Genomic DNA, 25049 nt, shown 5'->3' with positions numbered 1-25049 from the left:
TGAATCGCAATTTGATTGAATCGATTTTTCTTTTTTTCTTTTTAAAATATTTTAAATATGTGTCTAATGGGAATGGTGCTTCACTTATTGTCAAGACGTGAAATGCATATATCATTGGCTGCGACATAATGTAAATAAATATGTAGTATATAGTAAAGCATCAATTTTTGCATCTACACTAACTAATAACTCGTGTTTGAAGATATAATCTTATTAAAATAATTAATTAATTTTATAGTTTTTATAATTTATACTGTATATAAGTATATATTAATGTTTTTTAATTATAATATATATTTGCTACAATAAATTGTCCAGAACGATTTAAACATGAACTGCTAGTTTTCAATTGACCTGGTTCTTAAAACATTGGTGGTACCCAAATTTTAATTATTTTACTACTAAAATGTTTATTTTATTCTACCAGTCCTTTTTCCTTATTGGGCTCCTTTTTATACAATTTGGGCTTTTACTTAGCAAATTATTTATTCCAATAAATAAATAATGATTATAAAGTGAAGTTTAACTTAGCATATTAAAGTGAGACTTAGCATATTTCTACCAGTCCTTATTGGCCTGCAATGCAAATAAATAGTAGCTAATTAATTGCGATTTTCATTTGATTAGAAGCTGTAACTATGCAAGTCTCCATGTCATAGAAAATAAGAAGAATCTGTGCACCATATTAAATTAAAATACATAAACATAACTTGCATTGTTCGAACCTTGTGAATTGCCATTTGATTTAAAATCTTCCTTCCCTCTCCACACTGCCAATACTTCATCCGTTCTGAATCGCTGGGTGAACGTAGATTCTTCTAACGGAGTCGTCTGGCTCGAGCGTACACGAGGAGCCCCGTGTAGGAAATCATTGCCCACGTGAAATCATAGCACCGCCATATCCGCCATTTGACAACAATAGTTCAACCAGAGTAACACCAATCAAACTAAATCAAAATGGAACAATGTTCAGCTAAGCTTTATAAATTGGAAATACAGCTGAATTTATTTGGAGTTGAAATAACTAAGAGCCATTCTTATTGGTTAGATAATTAGGCAAAAGCTTTTGGGAATATGGTGAAATTGACATCCCAGAGAAGTTTTAAACATGTATAAATATCAGTAATTGCACATTAACCTGCATCAATGACAAGAAGAGAAGAAAGCAGAAGATGAAGTACTAAAAATAATACGAGTCGTTTATGGTGGGACATAACACAATTTTTTTGTAACATACCATATTTTATCAAATAAACATATAATTATTACTCCCTCCGTCCCAAGGTATTAGACCAACTTTCCTTTTTGGGATGTCCCAACATATTAGACTCATTTCCTTTTTTAGCAAAAAACATCTATCTTATTTTATTCTCCACCTACTTTTTTCTCTCTTCTCTCCCCTACTTTTTCCCTCTCTCATACTTTACTCTCTCCACTTTAACTATTTAAATATCAATTCCTTAAATCATGTGCCCAAAAGAAGTGAGTCTAATACTCCGGGACGGAGGGAGTATTTTATTTCTCTTCATTTAACTCATAAAACAAAATTAGGTAAAATGAAAAGCTCAATTCAATATATATTTATTATATATATATAGTATATAAATAGAGATTGTGATGTTCCAAAGATTACTAAATTAGCTTTATATAAACCTAAAATTAAATTATAAATATAAGGAATTAATAAAATATGGTACTTATACAAATAATAACAATAGAAATAAACAATAATTGATGGAGTACTATAATTATATATTCGACAACGTTTTAGATTAGGGTGATTATTCGATAAGTAAGAGAAAAATTGCACATGAATCAAATTTTCTGAGCCAAACTTAAAAATACAATGAAAGATAACAATGGTCAAAAATTAATTTCGTTTTCACAATATAAACTGAACAAATTGAACCTCTATCTATCTCTCTCTATTTCCTGTCTCGTCTCCCATCCCTCTTCTTTTTTCTGTGTAAAGGCAAAAAATCTGCCGCCCTATGCTAGTTCGGTCGCTGCTCACACGGCGTGAGGACGTGAGGTGGGAGCGGAGACGTGAACGCCATAGGGTCGGAGAGGACGTCAGGTGGGGGCGGAGACGTGAACGCCGTAGGGTCGGAGGCCGAAGAAAGTAGCTTTCCGGTGGCATTGCGGGGCAGGTGGTGGGGTCGGCCGACCCCGCACGACCCCACCTAGATCCGCCGCTGATTGTATGATCCAGAATTCATAATATTTCTTTTAGTTAACTTGAACTTTTCACTTTATTACCATTTTATATTTTATTAATAAAAATTGATCTATTTACATTATGTAAATAAATTGAAGAATCAATTTTATATTTTTTATGTGGTTATTTATTTTATAAAAATTGTTAATAAAGATTTATTGCTCCTCAAAGTCAACCTCTGACTAATGCTTGTGCCAAAAGCAATTGGTACAAGAAATGAAATTATGATAAAATTATTTTTCTTAACCACCAAGCAAGGCATGCCACAATTTCAACATTGCAAGTGCCCTTTATTGTCTTTTCAGCCAGATCCGCAGGGGCAATTTTGTCTTTACAGATAACCGACCTGAACCGTCGCGGGTTACAAAGGCGGCAAAACTTCTTCATTTTACCTCAGAAGCTCGTTGCAGCGCTAAATCAGCAGATCTTGTACGCAGAGCTTCTCTACTTGTACCTTCAGGTTTCAGCCATGAATTCGTTCAATTCCGCCTCGGTAACGGCGAAGAGGTCCGCGGAGGTGAGAGGCAGCGCGAAGGCCGTTGTCCATAGCGAGCCGTTGATCCAGAATTATTCGAATTTCAAGCGGAGCTCTTGCCCGGAGCGATTGATGTTCTACCAGAACGGATCGTGGGTTGATTATTCCGAGGAAGTGGCGGAATTGCTGAAATTAGGGTTTGCGGAGGGTAGGGCGGTGGTGGAGGCGCAATTGCTCGGGTACAGCTGTTTGTTTGACTTGTACCGCATGCTCGAGATCGATTTGGATTCCGGTAATCAGCGCTCCATCGCTTGGATTGATGCTGATGGTAAGTGCTTTTTCCCTAAAACGTTCGTCAATAGCTGCGAAAATGATCGTGAGGTGGAATTGGGCGATGGCGATGGCGATGAGATCTGCGCGAGGATTGAAATTGATGTCAGAATTGTTGAGAATTCGGGGGATCGCGAGGGCGAGGGGTTGAAGGAAGGTGTGGATTTAGGTAAGAGGGGGAGAATCGACGATGTGGAGGAGAGTTTTTGTGGCGCCGCTGCGAAGAGGGTGAAAATAGAGGAGAGTGAGTCGCAGTCGTCGCGGTGGCCGAAGGCGAGGAGTTTGGAGGCTGGGGAGAAACGTTATGAGATAGTGAGGAATCTGTTCTTATCCGGGCTGGAGAATGTGGAGCCGGGTGCTATGGTTACCGCGATTCATCAACGTGTGCGGACGGGGCCTTTGGATAAAGCGCGTTCCGAGGTTTTTGCCAAGCAAACGGAGGTCGTGAGACGAGCTAGAGGTGGGAGTAATGTGGTTTTCGCGTGGTGTGGGATGTCGTCCCGGGGCGTGGAGAGCGTCTTGATGCACGGGTTTGGAATCCCTAGCAAGTTATCTCGGTCAGCCGGTCATGGCGTTGGAATTCACTTGTCGCCTATACGATTGCCCCAAAATAGGTATAAATCGATGCATACTCGTGCTATTATCATCGTATTACCGTATGTGCTAGTTAATTCTTATAATGATAATGTTTTGGTTGATTATTGAGATGGAATATATGTATTTGTTTGTGTGGCTTTGGATTTGGTGTATGTTTCTGGAGTTGTGTATTTTCTAGTAATATTTTGGTTGGGATGGACAGTGCAATGTTGGCTGAGGTGGATGAGAATGGCGAAAAGCATGTCATATTGTGTAGAGTGATATTGGGAAGATGTGAGAAGGTTGAAGCAGGGTCGCTTCAGTCGTATCCATCAAGTGTGGAGTACGATACTGGTGTTGACGATTTGAACAATCCTAGGTGGTATACCGTGTGGCATGGGAATATGAACACTCATATTCTGCCAGAATGCGTGGTCAGCTACCGGCCTGTAAATATAAATGGTACTCCTAATAGATAGCTTTCTATAGATGTGAACTTTGATCGAATTTTCATGTGCCTTTGAAACTAAATCGCGTTAGTTGATATTTCAGGTTCTGTAAATAGTATCCCTAAGAATAGGGTTCCTAATCCGTCGACATTTATTGCAAAGCTATTCTCCAAGCTGAGAGGCTCGCTTCCTTTCCCGCAGTTTTGTGAGTTGCAAACTTCGTGGGAGTCATGTAAGGTGAGAATTTTGTTCCCTCAATCTGATGCAGAATGTTTAGTTAGGTTTAATTTGCAACTTACGCATTCAAGTATAAAACATATCTTTTTGCAGAAAGGGAAGTTGGGGAAACATGCTTTCATGAAAAAATTACGATTAATTGTTGGAGATGATGTGCTGCGCTCTACCATTCATGACATTCGTGGCTGAGAATATGTCTTCTGTACTTGTATGTTCGTATTTGGCAGAATAGAATTAGATATTTTTAGTCAAAACCTATTGGAATAGGGATGTATGGATTTATTGAGAAACTTGATCAAATTAGCAAAGCTAGTTTGATGTGGGCAAGATTTGTATTGCATTGGTGTCCCTCTTCAGTTAGAATAAGAGATGGAATTAAGTTATAGAGTTTGAACAGTTTCTACATCTTCTTTTTTCTAGTTCCCTTGTTATACCTCATCTTCTTCTCACATTTACAAAGCTTTATTCATCATTATTTTGTTCTGTATTGCAAATAGTTTAATCTTTTAATATGCCTTAAATGAAATCTTACTCCTGTTGATTATTGAGTATGTCCATCCAAAGTTTCGATAACGAAGGGGCAGTATTGGAAGAGGTGCAGTTTCGACAAGGAAGGAGCATCTACATTGCCAGGCAGTAGGCACCAAGGCTGGTGGCTGTGCCTCAAATGTGGCTGCTGGCAGCGGTCTGGGCCAGATTTTCGAGCATTCTTAGCTGGTACGTTGTCTGAATTGCCTTATTGTTCGTAGAAAAACATTGATCGGTTCAACAGATTCTCATCAATCGTTTATAGTTTTGTGGTTCAATCCTCTGCGAAGATTGCTTGATGTTCTTTATTTCTTTGATTAATTACATTTTTAGTAAATTTTGATCACTCCATCTTTTCTAAAATGAATTTGCATATACAGCAAATTGAATCTGTATTTATTATAAATTTGCATATATATTAAAGGTATATGTATTTTATTCAAAATAGACGTATGTATTTTATACAAATAAGTGTGTATAAATTTGGTTACCAAAAACATTCAAATATAGATTTCGTGTATGTTATGATCTTGACCATCAAAATTTAGAAGTGATCAAATATGTCAAATACTACTCAACTAAATTCATATTAGTAATTGACTACATATTCAATTAAATCACGTGTGATTTATAATTATGTCAATGATTTAGAATTCGATAATGACATTAAATTTTGATTGGTCGGTTAAATGAAGAATAATTAAAGTTGAATAAAAAGCACGTGAAGGATTGTGAGGCATATAAATGTCATTGAAAAAAATATGTAGATGAGATTTGTTTTGGATTGTCCACACATTTGGCTGGTAAAATTTCACTAGAATGAATAAAGCAAACTCCACTCAACTACTCAACTAGATATGCATGTCATTCTCAATTTTAATCGATTTTTATTATAATTTCAAGGGATTTATTAGGTGAAAATAGCATGGCTTAAAGGTATAAAGTGAATTAAGAAAGATGAAGAAAGAGTTTTTTTTTACTATTAAAAATATCCGGTGTGAGTTTTTTAAAAATCTCGAAACTTCTTCATAAAAAAATAAAATTCTCTAGGTTGTGCGGACAACTATAGTATTTTCGGACTGACCTTAAGGAAAAATTAAACTCTACTATTGGCACGAGAGCAACCACCACCTCTCGTCCCCAATCTGCCGCTAATCTCAAATAAAATGTAAGAGTATACTCCGCAAAAGAAATACCTAGTCAATTTTTATCATTTTAGCATGTATAGAAAAATGAATCTATTTCCATCTACGATTATCCTCAATAATCAATATGTTAATTCATTTATTCTTTTAATTTATTTATTCTTTTTTATCATAATATGTATTAGCAGTATATTTATTAATTATTACTGAATACTATTACTATTTCAAAGATAATAATTTCTGCACTACTGTCGCAAGGGACAAAGGAAATTTCGTTTTCTGCATGTTATAATATTTACGAAAATGACAAAAAAGTTTAGTGGCGTGGCTTTGTCGTGTCTTTTCAATTGCAATGTGGCACTAAGTCCTATCATAATATATATCAAAACAAATTTAAAATAAATTAGTTTCTCGTGTGCATAGTTTTTTTTTCATATTCATAATTACTCCAAAATTAATTGTCACTCACTTGGCTATTGGCACCCCAATTGCTAGTAGTTTGAGAGTATCAATTTGATCAAAGGTGAAGAACAAAATATATATATACAAGTCAAAGATAAATAACAAAGGTTTCAAATTATTTTTTTCTTGCTCTTTTAACTAATTTGATGGGATGCCCTCACATGCTGTTGTTGCACTTGTTGTCTATTGTTGATTTTTCTTTTGGTTAGGTAATGTTGGTTTGTGTGGCAACCACCTATTGTTCAATTTTTGTATTTGGAGGATTTGAGCTCACTCTTTGGGGGGTTTGAGCATTTTCTTTGATTAAAAAAAATCCAATATACATACTTGATTACAACATAAGTATTGTTCAATATCCATGGCAAAAAGGTAGAGAGACCGAGACGAGGAGGAACTCGACAAAGAGTGAGCGAGATGAAAAGAATGAAATAAAGACGAAATGAAACTCGGCAACCACTAAAAGGCAAAGTTTCATTGATTATTCAGACATTAATGTATCGCGTAACTATTTATCGCACTCCAAATAAAAGATCAATAATTAGATCAATAATTTGTCGACAGATGTATAGTCTATATGTTTATAACATTCTAATGTGCCTTTATATAGGTGAAGTTAAATTAAATTCTTATAATGGCATACTCCATAATCAAGGGAATATAGTAATATAGTCTATGTATACAACATGCTAATGTCCCATGCAATGTTAGGTGATGAAATATGTATCATGTGCATGTGGCCCACATTATAATTCTTCCTTTGGGAAAAAAATTTAAGTGGTGAGAATTGAATCCCACAAATCTCATTAAATTGGATACAATTCTCTATCGTGGAGTTATGGGCCTCCCATTTTGATCGACTTTTTAGTAAATATTGGAAGACAATATAATATTCCACAACTATACAAATTTTAATTGATCATGGAACTCCTTCAAAAGGAATGGATCACATCGAATTTTCCAACTTTTTGAGATGTAGAATTTGTCATATATCAACTTTCTTTGCAATCATATGTCTTTTGATCTTCAGTAATAACGCTAATTTAGTAATAGATGAAGATAATTCTTTAACAATTTAGAAAATAATATTTCAAATCAATGAATTATTAATACTTTATTTTTCTTATTATATCAATGACTAAGCATGAATGAATATGTTGGACAAGTCATAAGCGTTTCATAAAAGTCCAAAGAGAAGAGAATAAGAAAAGTCCAAATGAATAAGTTCATTCAATAGAATAACTCGCGAGTGTAATAAAAGGACCAAATTTCTTCTTGTATTTAATTTCATGAGATCACTTTTCTCCATAGAATAAATATATTACACTCCTGAATTAGTATACAAGAGTTAGTCAATTTAAAATGTTAAATGCACTCAAGTGGAAAATCAATTGTTTCCAAACAAATTAAATACTAGTACTCCCATGTCTTATTCATGAGACACTATTCATCATTCTAAATTAATTATACATCTACCAATCTAGTACTAGTAATGGAGTATTAATTCATTTCATCATACTAATTACCAACTATAAAAACCAAAATAATAACTAGAAAATAGTAGTATATCATTTTTTTTCATAGTAACTTAAAAAATATATATATTAAAAAATGAAAAATAGTAATATGAGTAACATTTTAAACGATCTAGTCAGTCGATTTTCAGGCTAGCCCGTTCAAGCTATCTTGGACTCAACCAAGCTAGGTAGCTACACCAACACATCATTCAATTTGAAATTCAAATTAGAACTTTTCGTCATTAATACTCCTTTCGTCCAGTTATAAACTCCATGAGTTCTAACACATAATTGTAAGAGAGAAAAAGAAAGAATTTGATAAAACAAAAGAAAGCAATAATAAAATTCTATAATAAAAATTGACTAATTTTTCTTAGACGGAGAAATATTACCTTTAATCTACTCATTCTGATAAGATGAATTTCGAGCCGAATTGACATCCCGGAAAAATATAGACAATTCAATGCATGCATATGTGTGCAAAAATTGGGAATGGCAGGTGGGTCCCACCCCATGAATGTAGGGCGTTACATCAGTATCAGTTCCCATGGCCATGGCGACAGCTACCATCTATAAAGACAACCCCTTTCTCTCAATCTCTTTCCTCCACGCGTTCCATTTCACCCTTTTTCTGCTTCCCCCAAATCCCCCTCTCTCTCTCTCTATCTATATATACATGCGCATGAGATACAAATTTCTCTCTTTTTTTGTCTTCAATTGCTTCAATTGCTTCTGCCTCCTGCTTCAAGCTGTAGAAAAAATCCACTCTTTATTTGGGAATTCAATTTTCGAAATCCCTAGCCCCAATTTTTTCAATTTTGTGAAATCGAGCGAAGGGGGATTTGAAATTGAAGGGGAAATTGGGGGGGATTGAGGGTATTTGGTGGGGATTATCGATCGATAAATTGGGATTGAATTGAAATTGGGGGACGAGGATGGGAGGCGAGATGGCGTACCTCACTGTGGGGGAGAAGGAGAGGTGTGACGAGGGGAAAGTAGCGGCGGCGGAGAGGAAGTATTCGGCGCCGTCGGTGGGCGGTGGCGGGTTGGCGCCGCCGCCGAAGAAAGTGGTGGTGGTGGGGTATGCGCTTACGTCTAAGAAAGTTAAGAGCTTTTTGCAGCCCAAGTTTGAACGCTTAGCGAGGTAACTGGTTGATTGATATCTTCTCGTGATTGGTGTTTTTTGGAGTGTTGGTGAAGATCAATTTTGGCTGATGTAGTTTTCAGTGATTTTTATGCTTCTTTCATTGAGAATTGAATTGGTTTGTTTGTTCACTGTTTACTTGTTTGGATTGAGGTGAGGGTTTGAGTTCGTCTTTGCCGATGTGTTTGATTTGATTAATCGTTTTTTTAAAGTTGGAATTGGAACTGGAACTAATATCTAGCTATTTAATTAATGGTTTTCTTTATGCTGGATGATCTTGCCTTTTGGTGTGTGTGTATATATATATATACACATGTGTGTGTGTTGTTGTGGTACAGCTGTTAAATGTTCTGTTTTTAAAGGATTTTGAACTGTCAAAGATCACAATTTGGTGTCTAAATCTTTAGGCAGTCATGTGGCATTTTTATCTTGTCAGACAATGGTGAAATTATAATATAATTTTAATCCTGACAGTTTTCAATTACTAATTGATATTCAGGAACAAGGGAATCCTGTTTGTGGCTATTGATCAAAGCAAACCCCTTTCGGAACAAGGTCCTTTCGACATTGTGTTGCATAAGGTGACTTCCTTGTTCGTTCTCCACTTCCGGCTGAATCGCTTAAGACGCATATGACTATGAGAATCTAATGCATTTTAATCTCGTTGTGTTTCCTGCAGTTATCTGGAAAAGAATGGCGGCGAGTACTAGAGGTTGGTTTCATCTTTCGGGGTGACCTTTGTTAATAACTGGTGAAACTTTTACTATTTATTAGAAAATTTTAATGTATTAGGAAGTGGAATGATACACATTGAATCATTGATTATATGGTGGCATGTGCATCTGTTGTGACTGACTATGGTCATGCCTATTGTGCTTATTCACAGTATAACATAATTTGCAGAGATATTGCTTTCTTCTTCTTGAGTGTTTTGAGTACATATTTTAGTTGAATCCTCATGAAGAGATGATTTTCTTAACAAATACATCTTCGTATTGAAAGGAATTTCTTTGTTGGTTGTATCAGAAGAGAAAGAGACGTATATTACGGAGGGGTTTCTTACTTTTCTACATATGTTCTAGCTGAAAAAAACTGCCTTATTCTCGTCTTGCTGGAGGTTTTCTTCTCATTATTTTAATTCTGATTTGTCGATCATCTTCTATGACCACATATATTTTAGATAATTCGATTCTCAATCATGCCTCACTTAATCTAGTGATTAACATAAAAATTGGTTTTTGAGTATTAATGCCCACCTCCCGCCCAAAAATATGTAAGGTCTAGATGATGATGATGATTAGTTCTTTTCTAATAGTATTTCTTTTAGTTTTATGCTAATCTGGAATTTTTAAGGTTCTAATGTGCATATCGTCTCCCTTTTTAGCTTCTCCTTTCATGTGGTTGTATTTGTGAAATAGAATTGAAGTCTGAGATTGTTTCTTGTCATATATGCACGAACATGTATGCAGCATTTCTCAATAACCTTGAAAGGCTTTGCGAAATATCCTTTGCACGAACAGCATTTCTATGATTGTTTCTTGTCATTTATTGTTTACTACTTTTGCAGGATTATTGGCATGAACATCCTGAGGTCACAGTTCTGGATCCTCCTCGAGCGATACAGCAAGTACATAATCGTCAATCCATGCTACAAGAAGTTGCCGACCTGAATCTGTCAGACCGTTATGGTAAATTTGATTTATACTGCTTACAGTATTGTTATTTTTAAGCTTCTCCTCTCCTTGTTAAAGTCTTCCTGTTGTTATTTGTTCACTGTTGTTCCTTGGTAGATTATAATGAAGCTGTTTTTCAATTGAATACGGACTTATTTTTGGATACATGTCACTTATGTGACGTGCAGGAAAAGTCGGTGTTCCTAAACAGTTGGTTATCAAGAAAGACCCGTCATCAATTCCCGGTGCGGTGAGCAAGGCAGGTCTGAGGCTACCAATTGGTATGTCGTGCTTTATCTTCCTCTCTTTTTTGTACCTGCTGTAGTATTTTTCTTGTTTTCTTTCCTTATCTAATTAACGGAACTATCTTCACAATCCACCTGGAAAATAAACTCTTTGTACAAAATCTCTGTGCTTCAGTGGCAAAGCCGTTGGTTGCAAAGTCACATGAACTGTCTCTTGCCTATGACGAGTTCTCCCTCCAGAAGCTCGAACCACCACTCGTTTTACAGGAATTCATTAACCATGGTATGGACTATGGAGAGATTTATTGTGTCCTCTTATTGCTTTTTCCAGTGGTTTCCCTTAAGACGGATAAAAAAACTTAAGTTTTTTTAAACGGACCTTCTTTCTTCTTTCGTGCTGTAGGAGGTGTGCTGTTCAAGGTTTATATTGTTGGTGAAGCAATAAAAGTGGTTAGGCGTTATTCCTTACCCGATGTCAGCAAATGTGAACTGTCAAAGAGTGCTGGTGTTTACCACTTCCCAAGAGTTTCTTGTGCTGCAGCATCTGCCGATGAAGCTGACTTGGATCCTTGTGTTGCTGGTGAGCTTATTATGTTCGAACATATTGGTTTTTCACTTTTTCTGGCATTTTGCTTAGTTGTTAGCCTAGACAGTTTATTTCGTCTCTCAGCAACCTCAATATCTTATCTTTGAGCTCTTGTCAGTTCTTATTTTTCTGCTGCCCTTTTTTCACGCAGAGCTTCCTCCACGGCCATTACTCGAGAGATTGGCTAAAGAACTAAGACGACGGCTGGTACACATTTTGGTCTTCCGCAATTCTTTACATCTGCTACCCTCGTAATATTGATCTGATCATTTGTTGTTTCAATCCTCTTGCCATAGGGTCTTCGGCTATTCAACTTGGATATAATCAGAGAGCATGGAACTCGAGACAACTATTATGTGATAGATATAAACTATTTTCCAGGTATGCCATCTACTCAAACATAAGATATTTACGAATAGATTTGATATAAACAATAAACTTTCGTCTAACTGTGAAAGGGGTCGTTCGAATCTCCAGGATATGGAAAAATGCCAGAATACGAGCACATATTTACGGATTTCCTTCTGAGTCTAGTTGAAAGCAAGTAGACACATCGTCTGCAGCAAGAGCCATATCATCGACACACATCACTATGCTTTGGAGGGCGAGGAAATCGATATCCTTATGGTGATATTTGGCAGTGACTTTGTGGCGTTGTGAAGGCGATGATCGATCAATCGTCTGTGGTTCGTCGTGATCTGCCAAGGCCTGTTGTGTTTCACCTGCTAAGCAGCTGGGTAGGGCGCTAATCAGTTAGTATTAATTTTTGATCTGATCGATGTGTGTTCAGTTTTGTAAATTCTTGTTAGATAGACTATGTATCTCTCTCGGAATTTGCTGCCTAATTCACATTTTTTTCATTTTTTGGGAAGTTGATATGTTTCGTTTCTATGATGAGTTTTTCTTGTCTTGGAATGATAAAAAATTTCATTTCTATCATCTCAATTTTACTCATATTTATAATACTAGATTTGACCTCAAAATCAGTTATGATAAGTGAAATTACATAAAATTCTACCAAATTTGCACCCAATGTAAATCTCCATTGTCGAATGCCAAAAATAATTGAGAAACATTTTTAAATGTACTCACTCCATCTCACTTTAGCAGTCTCATTGACTTTTCCGCCTCTTTTTGTAAAAATGATAAAAAATAATTAAAGAAGAGAACTTGTAAATTAAGAGAGAGAATAATATGGAAAAGTGTCTTATCTAGGTGATTGTCTCTTTTACTTTACTATTTCTCTACTTTAACTATTTTTTATCAATTTTATAAAAAAAAAACAGAAAAGTCAATGGAACTGTTAAAGCGGTACGAAGGGAGTACTTGCTAGCATGATCTCATCCTTTAACCAAAATATTGAAAACAAACAATATGGAGCACTCAACCATTAAAAATTAGTTGCCTAGCGATATACTCCCTCAGTTCCATAGTACTTCATAGAGTCATTTTGCTATTTTGGTACGTTTCATGGTAATAGAGTCATTTCCTTTTTAATAAAAGTAACACATTTCTCCACATACTTTACTTTCTCTTTTTTTTTTTCTCTCTTCATCTCTCTACTTTTTTCATTTTATTCCCCTTTACAACTCACCTAACACCATTTTTCTTAATCTTCGTGCCAAAAAAAATTGTCTCCTTTAATGTGGAACAGATGGAGTACTACATCCAACACCATTAAACATGAAGATAATGCATTCAAATCCAAATAAATAAACATCAAATTCTTTCACAAAATAAGTAAAATATCCAAATCATTCAAAAAAAACGCCGAGGAATTTCAAATTCAACAACAATATCAACAGCAATTCAGCTCTCTAATTGCGGCAATTAAATTGGTACAGTCGAAAACGCAAACCTAATTTCCCCAAATTGGGGATAACTTCACTCGGACTGGACAGCAGGCTGCGACGGCGACGGCGCGGCGGCGGAGTCGCCGGAGACGAGAGTCCATTCCGGAGGGAGAGGCGGGAGCGGGGGGTAGACGGCGGGGCCGTGGCGTATGTCGGAAGGGCGGCTCTTGCGGGGGCGGGACTTCATGTGATGCTTCGTCGCCTTTTTCTGCGGTCGGGAAGAGCACTCGATCGCCAATCCGCCGCCGCCGCCGAGCGATAGGCGGCTCGGTGGCGGTGGGAGAGCCTTGGTTGCTGCGGCGGAGGGGGGCGGAAGCGCCAGTCTTGCCCCGAAAATGGCTGAAACTGACATTGTGAGTGATGAAGGAATGAAGGGATAAGAGTTGGATGATGAAACTGATAAGAATTGTTATTTTATAATTGGTGGAAAATGGAAATTCTACAAAAATAGTTTCTCTATTTTACTCCATCTTCAACTATTAATTTTATTATGTTCATTAATTATTCAAAATTTAAGATATACTACTCGTCTACCCCCCATATTCAAAATAAAATATTTTTCTATTAGTTGTCCCTATAAAAATGAAATATTTCTCAAAAAATAAAAAAAATATTTCATATTTAGTGGAACATCGGAATAAGTATTGTTTTACAAATCAGTTTGTTACAATAACAATAATTTTTTTATAATTATAATGCATATTGTTAAAACTTAAAATAGTGAAATTATTAGTGGAAAATTATGAGACACAAGAATCTTAAAATTCTCAACAAAGAAGCTGAATTCTATGAACTATTGTCTTTTTTTCCCGTTCAATTAGTTTCCAATTTTCATAAAGCGAGGTTTTCTATTAATTTTGAGGTATATAATTATATATATAACTCAGTGATTACTTCAACATGTCCTAATATCATACTCCCTCCACTTCAACCAAACAATAATCATAATATACAATCTTGTCTATTCTAGCATACATATTACATTATAGTGGTATTCGGTTTGTAAGATAAAATAATACCAATATACAATATAGAATTGAGTTGTGAAAATTATTTTAGTCATAGGGGATTAGCTATGACTAATTATCTCATGATTATTCATCTAAGATTGAATTGCAGAATTAAATCTCATGAACAAAACACACTACATATTTAATTTGGAATACAATCTTGCAAACCGAACACCCCTCTATATATTTCAATCCCACCACAAAAAAAAAAAAAAAAATGAATAAAGAAGATAGTTTTATGAAGAAATGAGACAATAGCCTGCTAAACCTCAATGGATGAAAAAAGAGATAATACAACTGAAGCATCATGTCACACTACTATGAACAACTTCTCTTACTTCTGTACTCTAAAATACTAATGAATATCTACTCTCGCAGAATCTGCTCTAACCCAGTCAGGTTGCAACTTCAGATTTTGTCAAAAAATCATTGACACAAATAGCTACGAAAAGGACTAAAATCGAGTCACCGGTTTATATTTTGGTGAGATTAGATAGGGAGTGTTCTTCCCGGATCTGGGAGCTACGATACAAAATGGCGATGAATGGAAGCAGAAAGGGTGTGTTAAACCTCACATCATCCGTTCTTCTTACAGAACCTTGGAAGAGATGATCGCATCTGCCGCTTTACAGAGACCTTCACATCGTCCCCTTCCGAATCACTAGCATAGTTACTAATGCCTGCACACAAGCATAAAATTTATTCCTACTGAACTTTGAATGAATGATCTTTCATGTGATTAATCGTAGAACTTGAGGGCATAATGCAACTCAAACAAGTACTAATAATTTAATGTTATCATTAAAAACAATAATATGAATTTTAATTTCTTCCTCCAAATGCCCAAAAGGAGAATATGGTGAAGCTTAGCATTCTGGACATCATGTATCAATTATATTAACCGTTTACAGAGTTTCTGCATCAGTGCGCAAAAAATCTCACGGGCTAAACAATCATATACTCCATCTCTAAAATAAGCTAAAAAATGAAATAACAAATTTGTAGGGAAGAGACATATTTAAGAAGCAAAATAATGAAATAACAAACCTTCTGATTTAATGGCTTCTTTTTCACGAAAGCCGTTTCTTGGATCTTTTGTGTTGTAACTGTGACGCTTGGTTGATATTGTAATTGTTCCACTTGTGATTGATTCTTCTGGTGTATCACAGAGACCAGTAAAAGGCTTCATGTAACAGAACCTAAAACCAAACACAAGATTTTATTCATCAATTATGTTGATTCTGCAAATATCACATCTGTCTGCATTTGTAATTTATAAGTTTATGAATAGAGTATAATATTTGCATGAATGCAAAATAAAACTAATACTACTGATGATTTGGAAAACATCCTCTAACAGTTGTGTATATGGAGCTACCAAATGTTTAGAGTAAATTTTAAATGGAAAATGATATATAACCATTGTGAAGGTAATGTCTTGCTGTCAAAATCAGCGCTTAGCATCCTCCATTTTCTGCATTTGTCACACTGCACCCATTCATGATCAGGTTTGTCTGACGCATTACCCTTTCTCTGTACAAGAAACAAATCTATATCAACCAGACTAACCTTACTAATCTTGTAGGGTAAATTTTCTATGAGAACACTATATATACTGAAATAGAAAATGGTAAAGGATAGATTAGAAACTAGAAACGAAGTTTATCTTAAAGAATAGAAGGAAATCATAATTCAGAATTGATGAGTCAAGCCTCTAACTTTATGTTATTTCTTAGCCAATATGAAAATTTCATAAATTCTATGTGTAACAGTGTAACTACTAAGCATAGTTAATGTTGCATGCCGATTAGGCATCCAATTCTCTTTCAAAGAGATCTTGGCTAAGCTCCTGCTTACATCCCAGTCTCTGAAGATTAAAATCGGATGAAGTTATGCTGTAGAGTGAATGTTTGAAGCAATACTATAGAAGCTAATAAGACAGTTATTGTTTCTTTTAGGAGAAAGCAAATCAATTACCAATTGAATCTTATCAACATATTTGTCTATATATTCATTCGCTTTTTCACCCAGCCACTGCTCCAGTTCAGCATAGGCTTCACAGTCTTGGAACCCTTGCTTGTTGCTGTGCACCCAGACACAACCATTCTCATCGTCCTGTCAAAGAATAGAAGAGAAGAAAATTTAGATTGTCTCTGCTTCAATACTGCTGATATCTTTTTTATTATAGTGGAAGTCCTTTGGCCAAAGAAAACGATATTAAAACTATTGTGGTATAAAAGTCTGTTAATGAGGGAAGAGTCATCACAGATTCTAATGTCAGTGCTACTAATGGTTACAGCTTATCGAACATCACCGATTCAGATAAAAAACCCACATCACAAAAGATCACCTCAACATACAAAAGGTTAGCTTTATATTCAAAGGTATTGTCTGGCTTAAGTTACGAGGACTTTGATTTTTGCTGATTTAAACAAAGTGGATGAACAAAGATCCAGGATACTCATCTCCCTTCGCAGGTGGGCAGTTGAACAAAACAAAAGATCTTATAATCCCTACTAATAAAATAACAATTCTGACCAAATATAATAACTTGTAATTTGACATGTTATACTTAATTCAGTTAATTGAACACAAATAAATTACCACACCCATTGTTAATTGCAGTAAAAGTTAATAAAACTTACAAGAATCGAATTTGCCATAGCATAAAGTACAATAAAATGCAAGTTTGTAGAGAAGTATGAAAACCAAGACTCTGCTCATTTTTAGTAAAATATAGGATTGGGCCCTCATTGATGACATGTTTAGGACTGGTTATGGAGCCTCAACAAAGATAGATATCTTCAGATGTGCAGATTTAGACTTCTGTTCAGTGATTGACAAAGCACTATTTTTGTACCAAGATGGCTAAACTCTCAATTTAGCATGTAACATATTGAGATGATAACTAAACCAAGGATAAAATCATTTTACGAAGTTTACCATTATTTTAGTAACATCAGCCACACCAATGATGCCACGTCCACAATCTCCATTGTGAACCATGCTTCCAACTCTCTTATAAGCCTGAAACACGTGATGCACAATATGAATTTATAAGCCCAGCATAAAATAACGCGATGCACAATAAGAATTTAGTTTTAAATTTTTAATATATTTCCTTGTCTCTTATTATTTCCTAGTAGGACTCTATTGGATATTCTGTAGGGTTCATATAACCCTCAATGTGCATGTTTTGGGGATTATAATTGTTCTTTTTATGAAAATTATAGCACTATCATTGTTTACTAGGATAATTCAAGGATTATAACTTTGAGTTGCTAGGATACATTGAATTAAACAAGACACGACTGAAACACCATGCTCAAATTGATCCGTACTACATGGGGGGGGGGGGGGTGAGGCAAGGCGTGACAGCAGTGCCGTTGGTTCGAACAGGATAATAGATGTCTTATCGTCTCTGTATCTTATTCATTTCCAGGCCTCATGCTTCTTAGTTAAGTTAGATGTAGATATACTCCATTTTAAGATGCGGCAAGATTCCATTTTCTTTAAACAAGAAGGTCAACTACCATAATTTCCTTGATGGCTAAAAGATGCAAAAAAAATATTAAAAGGATCCTCCTTACGGATCAATTTCCAGATGTCTTTAAGACCTTAAGCAAGAAAGTCGTTAGAGTCAGGTTCAAGTTAAACCCTTGTATAAACTAAGTAAGACAGCAGCATGTGCCAATGCTACATGATCTAAGTATCATTTAGCATGAGAAACACAAAATAAATCTTGAAATCAATGTCATTTATACAGTATCTAAGAGACTAGATAATGTTGGAATGACAAAATACATCACTTCCCATAGTGCCAAGGAAGTGCAAGAAGCAAACCGAACAGGTTAGGGAATTAAATGATTTCTTTTCCTAGTGCAACAAAATAAAGGAAAAAGAAGTGTACGCTTACCTCTATTAAACGTCCGTGCCAATATAAAAATATTCCACTATTTGCTTGCTCCCATTCCAATTGAGAACGGCCAAGAGTAAGTTGAACTGGTTTTCCTAAGATGGTGCCATTTTCAACAGTAGTCTTACTCAATGATTTTGCAAGGGGTCGACTTCTAACCTATTAAAAAACGTGGGGGAAGGTGAGAGATAGAAATAATGATAAAAATTAATTAATTTGCTCCACACTAAATCAAGCACACGTGTTACAGCAAAACAGAAAGAACTAATGTTAAATTTCTCTCATCTCAAGAAAGAAATGTCTCAGTTTTAAGATCGCCTACTTAATCATTTACATTCATAAGAAATGTATAGAAATGTTTATAAACACAAATTTGGTGCCTTGAACACATAAATTTTGTTACCAGTGCTCCCTGTACATAGATCTTCATCCTTGGATCTAAGAATATCACCTCCAAATACGATTTCAGACAGTAGTCCAAAGGAACCTGAAATTAAGAAACCACGTCTTAGTTTTTGTATGAATAATTCATTTGAGATGCTATCAGGAAAAAGACACACCGACAAAGACATTTGCCCTGGACGGCATCTTGTCCTTCTTGACCGAATGAATATACCACCCTGATGAAACGAACTCCCGCCAGTGAACCCAGCTTCCCATTTTAAACTATAATCTGATCCCCATTCATCCAGATTCCATATATAAATTTGTGTTCCAGTACCATCTGCCCCAAAGATACCCACTTTTTCACCAATAAGATACTTATCAAATGGGGAATATCTTTTAATGATCTTCAAGTACAACTTTGCCGCATCCTTATTCTGGACATCTGTGTCCACTTCCATGGATTGCCCAACTCTGCGGTAGCTTACAATGGGTATCTCCAGATTCTACAAAATAACATGCCAGAGAAAAATCAATTTAGTTCAGAACAAGCAACACTAGAGATTTAACTCCACATCCATCACTGGTATATATAATTGGGATTGGGGACTTGCATCTTTGCCTTCATTCAGCGACTGCGAGAGGAATGCAATTGATCTGGAGTTAGTTGTCTGGGTCAGAACCAAAGCATCCTTTCCTAGTCGCATAGTGCCAGTCTGCGAAAATAACCAAACAAAAATACATATTCTGGTCATTGTTCGGCAATAGCTTTTTCCAATGTGGCCCACAAGACTACACAGGTAATCCTCCAAGACTTGCACCATATATATAGAAACTGAACATATTCATATTAGGTATGTTTTACCACAGTAAGAGTCTTCATATATAGCTATTATATATATATATATATAACACCCATGCTATATGCATTACATTATGAACTAAAGACCTTCAATTAGTATTAACCACTGGGGATCAGCTTCAGTATAAAACTTTAGAAGGGAAGAAAGAGTACAAACAAATATCAGCTTCAGTATAAAACTTTAGAAGGGAAGAAATAGTACAAACAAATATCAGCTTCAATACAGAACTTCACATATTGAAAAGTAGAGACAAGTATGAGAAGTAAGAGTAACTGGTATCATATTCAATAAGGCCTCTCTTGTATGAAGATAAACATACATAAAGGCAACATTTAGTTGAAAATATTTATGAAGATAAACCACTGTATGTTAACTAAGCTGGACTGTGAAGAAGTACCTTAAACCCAATTCCATACATTCCAATATGATTGGGGTCATCTACTTCAGTTTTCCCGTGGCCAAATGATACCATTCTTTGGATATCTGCATGGCTCATTCCATGGCCATCATCGATCAATGATAACATAGGAATTTCTTTGCAAGAAATTTTAGAATAGAACTTATTGATAGCGATTTCCAGTCTGAAAAACAACATTAGATATCATATATGTTAAAGAGAATATAATAAAATATAAAATAAAAAAGGAAACATGAAACATGCAATTACAATTGAGAAGGGGGGACACATAGAAACAACATATAAACAATAATAGTTGGTCATTTCCATTTTTCCCAAGCATCTCAAAAAAAGACAACTCACTACTTTGGACTTAGAAAACTAATGCTGTTTAAAAATGGTTATGTATAAGTTACTTCAACACCAAGAAGAAGAGAAAACATGTACACCTACTTGGTTGCTTTTGCATCCCTTGCATTATCAACAAGCTCAGCAACTGCCCCAAATATCCAACTGGAATGTGCTTGACCAAGTGTTTTCAGATAACTGGGATGTGCTGTTACATAATTTCTCTGAAAGGGTTTAACTGTTTCAACAGAATTTCCTAATTGACTGCTAGCTTTAGCTGACAAATCACAAGAGGAATCTCCATTTACTTCTGCACATTGTATCTTAGGAGAATATTTATCTTGAGAAACGTTTGAGATCGACATAGCAACCTCACCAGCCTGAGATTGAGATGTAGGCGGAGATATTTGATCAGAATCAGCAACCCCTGCTCCAGCTTAAATAGAAGAACGTAAGATTTGAGTACAATATAAAATAAATTATGTTTAGTAACTTTAGTTTCTTCTCTTCTATGCTAAGAGTTAGAAGTTATGCATAAATTTATTACCATGCAAGCATTTCAGTTTATATGATTTCCAATAAAAGATGGGATGAGCAGTATCCAGGTCAAAAACAGCTGGAAGGACATATGATTCATTCAAGGATAAAAAATTGAACTTTGCTATCTGGATAGATAACATGAAAATAACAGAGGAAGTTCATTTGCATTGTTCATGATTTGATGAAAACATTGGGATCAGGAAGAACAAATAGATGGCTTTTCCTACTTTCCTTATTTGTAATGAATGTTATACTATTACTTACTTATTTCTTTATAACTAAAATTGACATTTTAGTTTAACTGTAAATGGACAGTAAAAAAATATTACTAAGTAAAAATATATTCCTATCAAAAATATAAAAAATTATCCTGTTGGTATTAGTTCATATATTCACATGAAAAAGAAATAAAAGATAATCATATTCCCCCTTAAAATAAATACTACTACTACTTATACATCATTTTTATAAAGTAAGAAAAACATGATTACCTTTTTATTTATTTTTAACTAAATGCTATTGATGAAAAAAAAACCTTGTATCCACTTCATAGTTCAATAAATAAATAATTTGTTAAAACAAAATTAGAGAGAAAAAAAAATCATCACTTGAATTAATTAATTTTTTCTTGCTAAAATGTTTGCTATTTATATTAATTTTAGTGTAAATTTATTTCGATATTTGAAATCACATTCAGTAAAAAAAAATATATCTATTAATTAAATCCATGATTTTTTTTAAAATTTCTTATATAATAGTATTACAAAAGAATGTAGCTTAAGCATGAAAGAGCAATTTTACTAAATTAATAATATTACTCACTACACTTCAATTAAAGAGTAATTATAAGAAAAGTTTATCATACAAACGAGTTTATTCAATTTATAAATTATACTATGAAAATACAATTGATGTTTTCTTTCATGCTTCATTCAATGCACATACCAATTATAGGAAATGTCCCCTAGCTACATTTTTTCTAGTACCAATCACCTCTTACATACATACTCTCTCCGCCCATGTTACTCGCACTTTTCATTTTAGGTTGTAAATTTCGGATTGATTTTTTAGTATAATTAAATTAGTATTTTTAAGTGTAATGTGAGATCAATTAATAAAGGAACACATAATTAACTCTAATATATTAATTAAATACCCTAATTCTTACTTAAAATCGAAATAGTGTAAGTAGTTTGGGACGAGCCGAAATAGAAAAATGCGAGTAACACGGGACATAGGGAGTATTATGTAAAGAAAAATGATAACACGGCCTATATGGAATATTCTTGAGAATCTACAGAATTTAAAGATGAACTTGCTAAGTAAGTAAGATATTTTCAATTTTCCTTTCTATCTTGTATTTAAGATAATTTCAATTATTGCATCTCCCATTTTCCATTTTTATGTTGTATAACACAACTTACAACATATTGACAGGATACATTGATTATCATTCATTTAAGTTTTGGGTCAATGGTTCTAAAACTTGGGATATGAAGCTCTTAGATCAAAGCAACACATTATATTTCTTCTCTAGATCCTAACTTGCATAATTAGTAAAATAGCAAAGAACCACCATTTACTAGGGGGTTTAAGAATGCAAGAGTGATGATAAATCTCAACAGTCATGTTATGCTTCAAACCTGGAGATGTTTTTGATGCTTTCCCTTTGTATCGAACAGTTGCAAGGTCAGATCTTGAGCGTTCAAGGGAAGGTAGTATGTAGAATTCAAACAATCCGAAGTTTGATATAGCAACCTTCAAATTTAGGAAACATGACAGCATTACATTTCCCCAAAAACACAAGAACTGAGACCTAGGTCCATAATAAGTCCCAGACACAAAAAGCAAATAGTTCTTGTCACCTTCTAAGCATGGGACTAGCATTACTTCAGTAAAAAGAGTTCCAGAATACTTGTAATTGTATATTACCCTGTTATGCTTCTGAAGGAAATCCAAGAACTGCCCCCATTCTTTTTCCTGATGGGAATCTTCACAGGCTGGTATTATAGAAAAACCAGGCAATGAAGATAGAAATCTGACCTTGTCTTTCCTGACAATGGAAGTTATGTCCCAAACTGCAGGCCTGTCATTCATGTACTTTTAAAAGGCTTGGATATTTTATAAACCAAAGAATGCAATTAGATTTCCAAATTAAAGGCACAAAATAGTGACAAGAAGAACTTAGAAATCAAAAGGGAAAAAGATTGCTAGACTGTCAGGCTCTTTTGACATGATCAGTATCTATGCGGGAGCATGTATACATAAAGACAAACTACTAGTAAGTACTAACAAGTTCATAAATCCACAGTCCACATCCATATATTGTGAAATTGAGAGAAGACAACTAATAAATCTACAAATGGTTTTGGATTTTGCACTCTATTTATCCAACTGATAGTTGTTCCATTTTCTACTATCAGATATGTTAATGCAGGTAAAATTTCAAGACTTCGTGAAAAAATAGTTTTTGTCATGTGTGTTGATTGATACAAGCTCTGTTGGGACAGCATAAATGCTTGGGCCATTATGTATATAGGCCATTTATGTGCCTTCATGACAGCTAACACAAGTTAATGTGAGTATGATTCTCATCTACTCATACTTCTACTCAACTCCCCAATTAGTCAAACAAGTGAGGTTGATAAAAATTTATACATTTACTTTTATCCTTTAGTCCGTGTAAGAATTCCTATGTGTTACCTTCTTATTTTTAATATCATCAGGCAATCAAAATTGTAATTGACAGATTTTAAATATATACTAGCAACAAGTAGGCTACTTCAACCTGTAGTTACATTACCCATTGGGTGGAATAATAAGCATAATGTATCATGTTCAATGCTACAGTAATACAAACCAAAATCCACAAACCATGGGCATGTAGAAGAGCTATATACAAGGTCCAGGGAAGACGAACCATAGTATATTAACTTCCACAAAACATCATATACAGCATGAGTGTGATGTATGTTGCCTCATTGAGAATCTTAAAGGACATGTCAATACATTAGTTGCAGTCGTGACTTACATTTGGCTGGGTGGATTGACACATGCTGCACGACTTATAATTCTTTTATCCTTTGTCAGTTTAAAAAGAGTCTGGGAACACCCTACAGAACATTGCATCAAAAGGTCAAATATAGAAGCCTATAAGGCTTAATTTGGTTGAAATCTATTCATTCACAAAGCACTTACATGAGTGGATGAGTAAAAGAAGCCATAATATCAAAGCTCATGCACAAAAAACATAAATCCACCAACTTAACTCACAACATGCAATGTACAAATTTCCATTGATCTTTTTTTGGGGGGTGGGGTCCTTCTCTTATCTCATAAACTAATCAATATGGATGCATGTGAAAGAAAATATGTTTGACCAAGGTGATGTTCATTTGAGTGGAAAAAAAAAGAAAAGAAGAAAACACACACACACACACACACACATATAGAGAGAGGGGGGGGAGACAATTTACGGGAACAAAAGAAACAAAGAATTATTCAACGCGGATGAATTGAAGTGCAATAATCACCTTCTCCCATTGGAGTATCTTCCATGAAATGATCCCCCATTACAAATCCAGTCACGACATGTAACTTTTAGGAAACAGAGAAGATAGGGTAAGTTCCTTTAATCAAGCTCAACAAATAAACATTTTATAAATTTACAATTTAGCAACAAATCTTTTGAAAAAGCATCATCTAAGAACGAGAAATAGAAAGTTCAACGATAGCATTCCCACGAATCACAGCCATATGCAGCTTGTGATATGTAGCACACAAATCATTGTTTCAACCATACTTTTCACACAGTAAAAACTCAAGAGCAGTGGGAGAAGGTGGTGTACAACCATTGACCAAACTCTCAACACTAGCCGACCACATTTCTAATTCACATCATCGGCGCCTTAATCACATCCTGACCTGACTTCGAAATACGCCACCGGTCAATTTTCTCATCTAAAGCATGTGCAATTAACTCACCACCTAGATACCTCGCACTACCGAGCTTTTTATTCAAGAGAATTTGCAATCATATAAAAAATCACACCATCATCAACCAAAGCAACACTATTATGAAGCCATATCTTATAATCAGCACTACGAGCATCACTTTCGGTGCATTCAACGAGCAGCACAAACACTCACAAGTACA

At 35.0% G+C, this 25049-nt stretch overlaps 5 protein-coding genes across 8 annotated transcripts; 2 read left to right on the top strand and 3 right to left on the bottom strand.

Moving 5' to 3' along the window:
* The first annotated feature begins 2509 nt into the window (after nucleotides 1-2509).
* Nucleotides 2510-5091, top strand: LOC125223268 (probable inactive poly [ADP-ribose] polymerase SRO3). 3 transcript variants are annotated; one of them, XM_048126340.1, is made up of 4 exons: nucleotides 2510-3637; nucleotides 3823-4061; nucleotides 4152-4285; nucleotides 4850-5091. In XM_048126340.1, the coding sequence occupies exons 1-4, from the start codon at nucleotides 2688-2690 to the stop codon at nucleotides 4856-4858; spliced, it is 1332 nt and encodes a 443-aa protein (XP_047982297.1). In that variant the 5' UTR covers nucleotides 2510-2687; the 3' UTR covers nucleotides 4859-5091. The 3 variants fall into 3 exon arrangements, with proteins under 3 accessions (XP_047982297.1, XP_047982296.1, XP_047982294.1); XM_048126339.1 differs by having other exon boundaries at nucleotides 4835-5091; XM_048126337.1 differs by lacking the exon at nucleotides 4850-5091 and adding an exon at nucleotides 4379-4681.
* A 3447-nt stretch (nucleotides 5092-8538) lies between these two features.
* Nucleotides 8539-12453, top strand: LOC125222228 (inositol-tetrakisphosphate 1-kinase 3-like). 2 transcript variants are annotated; one of them, XM_048124734.1, is made up of 10 exons: nucleotides 8539-9078; nucleotides 9578-9659; nucleotides 9758-9790; nucleotides 10646-10766; nucleotides 10940-11032; nucleotides 11172-11279; nucleotides 11400-11576; nucleotides 11734-11789; nucleotides 11879-11963; nucleotides 12060-12453. In XM_048124734.1, exons 1-10 carry the CDS (start codon nucleotides 8870-8872, stop codon nucleotides 12128-12130), a joined length of 1035 nt encoding a protein of 344 aa, XP_047980691.1. In that variant the 5' UTR covers nucleotides 8539-8869; the 3' UTR covers nucleotides 12131-12453. The 2 variants fall into 2 exon arrangements, with proteins under 2 accessions (XP_047980691.1, XP_047980692.1); XM_048124735.1 differs by lacking the exons at nucleotides 8539-9078; nucleotides 9578-9659 and having other exon boundaries at nucleotides 9772-9829.
* Nucleotides 12454-13259: 806 nt separating this feature from the next.
* On the bottom strand, nucleotides 13260-13843 carry LOC125222230 (50S ribosomal protein 6, chloroplastic). The gene has a single exon (XM_048124737.1). The coding sequence runs from the start codon at nucleotides 13785-13787 to the stop codon at nucleotides 13467-13469; it is 321 nt and encodes a 106-aa protein (XP_047980694.1). The 5' UTR covers nucleotides 13788-13843; the 3' UTR covers nucleotides 13260-13466.
* An 857-nt stretch (nucleotides 13844-14700) lies between these two features.
* LOC125224491 (MORC family CW-type zinc finger protein 3-like) lies at nucleotides 14701-19452 on the bottom strand. The gene is made up of 9 exons (XM_048127897.1): nucleotides 19360-19452; nucleotides 18922-19251; nucleotides 18765-18848; nucleotides 18362-18520; nucleotides 17389-17472; nucleotides 16423-16560; nucleotides 15866-15978; nucleotides 15493-15644; nucleotides 14701-15125 (listed from the first exon to the last, which is right to left on the bottom strand). The coding sequence occupies exons 1-9, from the start codon at nucleotides 19450-19452 to the stop codon at nucleotides 15022-15024; spliced, it is 1257 nt and encodes a 418-aa protein (XP_047983854.1). The 3' UTR covers nucleotides 14701-15021.
* On the bottom strand, nucleotides 19360-24477 carry LOC125222229. Its single transcript, XM_048124736.1, has 7 exons — nucleotides 24427-24477; nucleotides 23925-24006; nucleotides 22826-22979; nucleotides 22537-22651; nucleotides 20459-20780; nucleotides 20006-20091; nucleotides 19360-19461 (listed from the first exon to the last, which is right to left on the bottom strand). The coding sequence occupies exons 1-6, from the start codon at nucleotides 24464-24466 to the stop codon at nucleotides 20052-20054; spliced, it is 753 nt and encodes a 250-aa protein (XP_047980693.1). The 5' UTR covers nucleotides 24467-24477; the 3' UTR covers nucleotides 19360-19461; nucleotides 20006-20051.
* Between the last annotated feature and the right edge of the window lie 572 nt (nucleotides 24478-25049).

Source organism: Salvia hispanica, chromosome 4 (assembly GCF_023119035.1).
Source record: "Salvia hispanica cultivar TCC Black 2014 chromosome 4, UniMelb_Shisp_WGS_1.0, whole genome shotgun sequence".
NCBI classification, from domain to species: Eukaryota; Viridiplantae; Streptophyta; class Magnoliopsida; order Lamiales; family Lamiaceae; genus Salvia; species Salvia hispanica.
This window is presented reverse-complemented; position numbering and strand designations above follow the sequence as displayed.

Excerpts from the sequence above, each read along its gene's own strand:
- LOC125223268 (XM_048126337.1), top strand. The coding sequence starts at position 2,688 with ATGAATTCGTTCAATTCCGCCTCGGTAACGGCGAAGAGGTCCGCGGAG. Across the intron at positions 3,638-3,822 it reads ATACGATTGCCCCAAAATAG|TGCAATGTTGGCTGAGGTGG; the intron begins GTATAAATCGAT and ends TGGGATGGACAG. Across the intron at positions 4,286-4,378 it reads CTTCGTGGGAGTCATGTAAG|AAAGGGAAGTTGGGGAAACA; the intron begins GTGAGAATTTTG and ends ATCTTTTTGCAG.
- LOC125222228 (XM_048124734.1), top strand. The coding sequence starts at position 8,870 with ATGGGAGGCGAGATGGCGTACCTCACTGTGGGGGAGAAGGAGAGGTGT. Across the intron at positions 9,660-9,757 it reads TCGACATTGTGTTGCATAAG|TTATCTGGAAAAGAATGGCG; the intron begins GTGACTTCCTTG and ends TGTTTCCTGCAG. Across the intron at positions 11,577-11,733 it reads CTTGGATCCTTGTGTTGCTG|AGCTTCCTCCACGGCCATTA; the intron begins GTGAGCTTATTA and ends TTTTTCACGCAG.
- LOC125222230 (XM_048124737.1), bottom strand. The coding sequence starts at position 13,787 with ATGTCAGTTTCAGCCATTTTCGGGGCAAGACTGGCGCTTCCGCCCCCC.
- LOC125224491 (XM_048127897.1), bottom strand. The coding sequence starts at position 19,452 with ATGCGACTAGGAAAGGATGCTTTGGTTCTGACCCAGACAACTAACTCC. Across the intron at positions 16,561-17,388 it reads CTGATGTTACTAAAATAATG|GACGATGAGAATGGTTGTGT; the intron begins GTAAACTTCGTA and ends ATTCTTTGACAG. Across the intron at positions 15,645-15,865 it reads AAGACATTACCTTCACAATG|GTTCTGTTACATGAAGCCTT; the intron begins GTTATATATCAT and ends GTTTGGTTTTAG.
- LOC125222229 (XM_048124736.1), bottom strand. The coding sequence starts at position 24,466 with ATGGGGGATCATTTCATGGAAGATACTCCAATGGGAGAAG. Across the intron at positions 22,652-22,825 it reads TCCTTCAGAAGCATAACAGG|GTTGCTATATCAAACTTCGG; the intron begins GTAATATACAAT and ends CTAAATTTGAAG. Across the intron at positions 20,781-22,536 it reads AGCATCAAAAACATCTCCAG|GGGTTGCTGATTCTGATCAA; the intron begins GTTTGAAGCATA and ends AAGCTGGAGCAG.